General features: G+C 47.0%; 1 protein-coding gene across 1 annotated transcript; it reads left to right on the top strand.

Moving 5' to 3' along the window:
• The first annotated feature begins 1,169 nt into the window (after positions 1-1,169).
• SMIM43 (small integral membrane protein 43) lies at positions 1,170-2,601 on the top strand. The gene has a single exon (XM_079989404.1). The coding sequence runs from the start codon at positions 2,124-2,126 to the stop codon at positions 2,307-2,309; it is 186 nt and encodes a 61-aa protein (XP_079845530.1). The 5' UTR covers positions 1,170-2,123; the 3' UTR covers positions 2,310-2,601.
• Positions 2,602-6,725: the final 4,124 nt, after the last annotated feature.

Below are 6,725 nucleotides of genomic sequence, written 5' to 3'. Positions count from 1 at the left end.
TTGCGAGGATAAAATGGGGAGGGGAGAACCATGTACTCCAACTGGAGCTCCTTGGAAGAATGTGTGGCATATAAATATAATAAATCATTGTCATCATTGTCAAATTAGCACCAGAGTGATGGACTCCTGGACCACAGATCCCTGCCATGCTAATGCTGTAGGCACAGATGTTAGTGATTCAGAGAATATGTGCTGCCGAGCATATGGGACCCCTGCATGATGTTTAAATCTGGCCTTACCCTTTGTGGTGAAAGTGTCCTATGTGACATTTTTAAAATTGTGCATTCATTTTCATTTGTTTGCAGAGGAGCTAGACAACACTGAATCAGGTGTTTTCCCACACTTTCCAGTTACTGCCCTAACCTAGAGACTGCCAGATGTTAGGCTATCACTGTCCAGATAGGGGCACAGCTGGGCCACCAGCTGAAGCTGATGGAAGCCACTCAGTGCCACTGAGGCCACCTGAGGGATTCAAGTGACAGCAAAGCATCCAGGAGTCACCCCCCAGCTGCGTACCTGCTGCTTCAGAGGGAGAGCAACCTTCCATCCATCAGCTAACAGTTCCATCCATCACCCACTAACAGTTCCCCAGTCTTATCTGGACTGAGCTTTAATTTCTTGGTAAAGAACGCATCCAAAGCATGAGGAACCTGCCTCTTAACCACTCTAATTGTGAGTACCAGACGGTGGTCAAAAGATGCACTATCACACACACTTCCTTGGAAGCAAGTGACCCCCATTGTGCTTAGCAGAGCTTCCTTGTGAAATCAAACAGGACCATGGGCATAGCCAGGATTTATTGTGGGGGGGGGGAGGCTTTATGTGAGGGATGGGGCAGAACCGAGTTATCTATGACCCAATTGGTAAGTTAAAGGTAAAGGTAAAGGGACTCCGGACCATTAGGTTCAGTCGTGACTGACACTGGGGTTGTGTTGCTCATCTCGCTTTATTGGCTGAGGGAGCCAGCTTCCGGGTCATGTGGCCAGCATGACTAAGCCACTTCTGGTGAACCAGAGCAGCGCACGGAAACGCCGTTTACCTTCCCGCCGGAGCGGTACCTATTTATCTACTTGCCCTTTGACGTGCTTTCGAACTGCTAGGTTGGCAGAAGCTGGGACCAAACAGCGGGAACTCACCCTGTTGTGGGGATTCGAACCGCCGACCTTCTGATTGGCAAGTCCTAGGCTCTGTGGTTTAACCGACAGCGCCACCCGTGTCCCTTAATTGGTAAATTAGTTAAGTATTATTCTTCATTTACTTGACTGGAGGGCACCTGCCCTCCCGGACTACGCCCATGAACAGCCCTGGGCTGCAAGATTCCCAAAAGGTCATGAGAAGTGTGCTGCCTGATCTCAAGGACGCACAGCCTGTTCCTCCCCTTGCAGCGCTATGCAACGCGAGCTCTGCAGCTGTATATGTTGGGATGACTTTTCTTTCCCCCCAGACGAGTTTATCCGGTGGGCAAAAACTTCAGCGCCACCTTCGACGCAGACCAGGCCAGGGACAACAATGGCGCGATGATTTCTTTTCTCCCTCTAATTGAAACGGCCTCATTCGGAGGCAGAAATCGTCACCCTCCCTTGGCTCTGTTAGTTCCCGGGGCGCAGGCCTTTTGTTCCTTTGCACTTCATTCAGGAAACAGCTTCCCTCCCTCCCTCCCTCCCTTCCTAGAGGTCGCCCTGCTCCCCTCCTTCCCTCCCTCTTCCCCGGGCAGCTCTTCTTCGCGCCACGGTTTTGGAGACTCCAAGATTCCTCTCGCCTCCAAGTCTGATGTTCCTCGTTCGCCTGCTTGCTTTGGCTTCTGCTGTCGGGGCGGCGGTGGAAACCGGCCGCTCTCTCGCTCTCTCCCGGGGGGATTCCCTTTCGAGCAGCCGCCGCTGTCCCCGGACCCAGAGCGGATTCTTCTTCGGACGGTCCCGACCTTGCCAAGGGACATGATGTGGCCAGGAGCAGCGGATCAGCAAGGCGACGGCGCTTGCCAGGGCGGCTGAATGTCCCGATCCCGCCACCAAAGCACACAAACAAACACAGACACACACGCCGCCTCCCCGGAGTCCGGAGCAGGGCAGTTAGTGACTGATGGGAACCTGTAGGCGAGGAGCAGCAGCAGCAGCAGCAGCAGCATGGAGTGGGAATTCAACTTGCTCCTCTACCTGGCGCTTTTCTTCCTCTTGCTCTTCTTGCTCTTCCTGCTGCTCTTCGGGGTCATCAAGCAGCTCAAGAACTCCGTGGCCAGCACGGCGGGCGGCCAGCCCGGGAGACACTCCTTGCGCGAGCCCTGGGGCTTCTTCCGAGAGCAAGCCCTGTGAAAGGGGGGAAAGGGCCGCTGCGCCGCTCCGGCTCTAGGGGGCGCTGCGGAGGACCGCTCAAGCCACGACGCCACCGCCTGGTATCCACCCCCCCTCCATCCCACTGGTGGGGAGATACGGGGCCAAGACACAGGTGGGTTTCATCTATTTATTTAAAATTGAAAGCAGGACCTAAATGGCAAATGATAGCTCAGTCCGCAGAGCATGGGATTTTTAGTCTCAGGGTCGTGGCTTCGAGCCCTAGATTCCTGCATTGCAGGGGGCTGGACTAGATGACCCTCAGGGTCCCTTCCAATTCTGTGGGCCTGCGGCTAAGCCTGACTTCCAGCTCCCATCGTCCATGCACATTGGCTATACAGTGGTACCTCGGATTACAGATGCTTCAGGTTACAGACTCCGCTAACCCAGAAATTGTACCTTTGCTTCAGGATGAGAACAGAAATTGTGCAGTGGGAGGCCCCATTAGCTAAAGTGGTACTTCAGGTTAAGAACAGACCTCCAGAACGAATTAAGTTCTTAACCCGAGGTACCACTGTACTGGCATAGGCTGATGGGAGTTGGAGTCCAGCAACGTCTGCAGTGGGTTACTGACATAGTGGCATAGGAGCCAACTCCTTGGGGTTGAGGGGGCTTCGCGCCCCAATAAAATATTTGAGGGGGCTGCCCCCCCAAAGTTGATGGGCATTGCCATTCAAATAGTGTGCTTGCAGCACGTCATGTGATCAATTATGTGGGGTGGGGCTTACCTCCCCCCCTATTTTATTTGAGTTGGCACCCTTGCTGAGCAGTGCTTAGATATGGTGAAGGCTGATTCTTCAAAGGCATGCTACATGCTCTCCCAAGTCAAGTTGTTGGTGGAACCATCGGCTGTCACAACAGAACTTGCTTCCTCATGTCAGTTTCCTACCTGTGAAATGGGGCAAGTAGCATCCTACCTAAGAAAAAAAGTTGCTGTAGAAATCTGTATACCAGTTCCATCGGTATGCTAGAGCCATTCTTTAGTTACATCATTTAAATTGGCTTTCGTAACTTATCTCTTTTTTGGCCTAGCAAATCTCTTGGCAAAGATAATTCTGAATCAAGTCACAATTAAAGTAAAGTGATTGACCTGACTGAGAAAACTATTTGACATAACAGCTGGGAAAGTGGCAGGGAAAATTCTGAACAGACTACATAAGTAATGTATGTGAGGTGTTTTAAACACTCAAAAGTAGATTGCATTGACTAAATGTTTCCATTGCTGCATTCTCTAAATCATACTGCTCACCAATTAAAAACCTAACAATTCCTCATCTCTTTTGTTCTGTTTCCCATCCATTCCTAGTTTTAACTGTTTCGTTTTTGTGGCATCATCCATACATGCAATACTTCAATGATGTGACTACTTTCTGCATTGGCTTGACCCTGAGGTGCACTTCATGATAGCGTAGGTCAAAATGGGTCACTTGCATGTTCCTTTGCAACATGTTCATCTGTTTAGCTTTCCTGTCACAGCACACATGCCATCTTATCATTCATTTCCTTAATCCAGTATAGCACGGACGGCTAGCATATGTGATCCTTAGCCAACCCTGAGCTGCAGGTGGCTGCATACAGTGGTGGGGCCTCATGCGCACTCTCATGCGCACCGCTTGCATGAACATCCACCACACAGAACACACATGAAGGTAGACAAGACCCCCTTTGAGCATTATTTCCTCTCCATGCAGTGATGACTGGGGAGGACTAATATGTATCCCTATCATCACAGTGGGCTCTGCCCACTCTAGTATCTTTTATATTTCAGTCTTTGATGCTGCCACCAAAATTGATGGGGGCTTGGCAGGAGAAAAGGGAAAAAAATGCTTGGGAGTGGCTAGATCAGATCCCTGACCTGGTGGTTAATCATTCCTGCTGTACAGCTGTGCCAGGAGATGAGCACACCAATGCCAAACTTAGAAGAGTTTTCATCAAATATGGAAGCACTCTGCTACACTGCTTTTCTCATTAGAAAAGTTGAAAAGATTACAGCTTCCTGTCACTATTAGACATGATTAACTTTGAGCTTGGCTAAAGGGTTCAGCCTCTGAACTTCTTTCCACTTCACTACAGAATCATTATAGCCCACCCACAAAAAGCTGCACCAACACAAGTGAGGCCCAAAGAACATCTGATTTTTTATTTATTTTTTATTTGTATTTCAGAAGTTCTTCATGTCTCTCACTGTTGTTGCTGTGTTTTTTTTGTTTCGTGGGTGCCCTTGTAAAGAAGCTCAGAACTGCAGAGTCTGTGGATTTGAATCGAGATAATTTTCAGAGGGTGTGTAGGGATTTCTTGTGTGTCTACAGTTTGGAGAGGAGCAGACGTAACAGGTCGGAGGCTAACAGTTGTTTGGGAGAGAAAAAATTGCATGCATGGTTAAGTGGTTTCATCTGCATGCTGCAAATGGCTCTTGACCACTCTTAATCTTTGAAAGTTATGACTGGACTGTTAATCTTGTGTAAGGAAGCTTGTAGGCAAGTTTGGATAATGAGCTCAGTGGCTGCATTCTGACAATCACAATTTGCACCTTGGTAATTTGTAAGTAACTCAGCAGCTCTCATCAAGTATCAAGCCTTATAGAAGAAATCAGTTACCCAATTCTTCCCAAATTTTCCCTGTGCATCCCACCACAATTTTCAGCACCAGCTATCAAGAGAGGATTGGGTGACCCATTTCTTCCATAAAGTTTGAGACCTGGTGATGATAGCTGCACTTGGGTTTGGCATGTAATTACTGAGGTGCAAATGTTATCTAGATAACATTGTAAGAAATATCCTGCTTTCCTAAATGTGTGATTCCTATCGTTTCAGGGGTCGATTCAATCTGGTCCCTGTGGTAGTATATGTCCTAGGGTAAAATTCTAAAAAACAACAACCTTGGTCGGCCCTTACGCATGTTCATTTCATCAAATCTGGCCCTCTTGGGCACTCCTGCTATAGTGCATCCAAAACCTGTCTGGTGCATCTAGGGTAACTTAACACATATATGAGCAGAGATACACTGTTGACCAGTGAACAGGCTCGTAACCTTGAATGTGGAAAACCTGGTTTTCAATGCCAGCTCTGCAATGGATTCACCGACTGGCCTCCAGCAATTCACTGAGAAATCTCTAAAATGGAAAGTGATACAACATCATAGGGTACCTCTTAAAAACATAACAGAGCTTTGTTTGGCTGGACCCAAGCAATCATAAGTAATATAGACAGTTAAGTAGGCCCAGGCCTTTTTTTTCAACTGGAACTCAGTTCTGGCACCTTTCAGGTGGGTGCCATTGCCATTCTAAGAGGTGTTCATGCTGAGTTCCGGCACCTCTTTTTCTAGAAAAATAGCAATGAGTAGGCCAGTAGGCCAATTTTGGACCAGAGGTAGCCATATGAATGATGCAAATGAAGTATTTAAATCTGAGGGAATCCCCAAATATGTCGCTATTTCAGACCTTCAAGGCTGCTGACCAGACCTAGCCACAGTTCTTTATTGTGGAAATAAAGAATCAAAAGATACCTAAAGTATAAGTCATGATGGTTTATGGCAACTAGACCGTAAAAAGCAAAATGACTGCCAACCTGAAGAGATGCCCCCGTGTTTCTGGGCTGTTCTGGGTAATGGAAGGTTCAGTTGAGTTCACTGTTCAGTTTTAATGCTTTTGCCTAGGAGATGCTATGTGCTGTTATCAGCTGCTAATTACTAGAACAATATTGATCAAATATAGGAAAAAGAGATAAAAACAAAAGGGATAAGGGGGCTTGGCTAACTGACAAATAAATGGAATATGATGACAAGATTTAGAAAAGCATGAGGGTTGTTAGGGACCCAGCTAGTTATCAGATCTAATTCTCATTTTTCAAGATAAATTTTGGTGAGTTGATTTAATTAATTTAATTTTAGATCATGCCCAAGTTGCCTAGCAGGATCCTGATGGCGCCTCACAGAACAATACTAATATTATAATATCTTATTCAAGGCTTCTTGTTTCTTTTTTACTTTCTGATCATCCACTTCTTGCTACTGGAAACAACAACAATTGAAGGAATAGCAATTTCAATGAGGGATTTTGCAAACCATTCCCATATGGCTACCTTGGGGCTGGCTGTAAAGGATCCACGGGGTCATACTTGATGTTATATAGTACACATTTTACCTGCCCTATTGTATTTATAGTTGAGGTGGTTAAAGAAAGCCAGGTGTATTATACTTGATTAAAGGGTGACAGAGGGATAGCAATCTTTATTTCTGAAAGCTGAGCTGGAGAACCAGTCAACAGTTTCAGACTAATTATATGTACAGTGGTACCTCGGGTTACGGACGCTTCAGGTTACAGACTCCGCTAACCCAGAAATAGTACCCCGGGTTAAGAACTTTGCTTCAGGATGAGAACAGAAATTGGCAGCAGTGGTG

The sequence above is a fragment of the Podarcis cretensis genome (assembly GCF_951804945.1).
Source record: "Podarcis cretensis genome assembly, chromosome: 9".
Lineage (NCBI taxonomy): Eukaryota > Metazoa > Chordata > Lepidosauria > Squamata > Lacertidae > Podarcis > Podarcis cretensis.
This window is presented reverse-complemented; position numbering and strand designations above follow the sequence as displayed.

Excerpts from the sequence above, each read along its gene's own strand:
- SMIM43 (XM_079989404.1), top strand. The coding sequence starts at position 2,124 with ATGGAGTGGGAATTCAACTTGCTCCTCTACCTGGCGCTTTTCTTCCTC.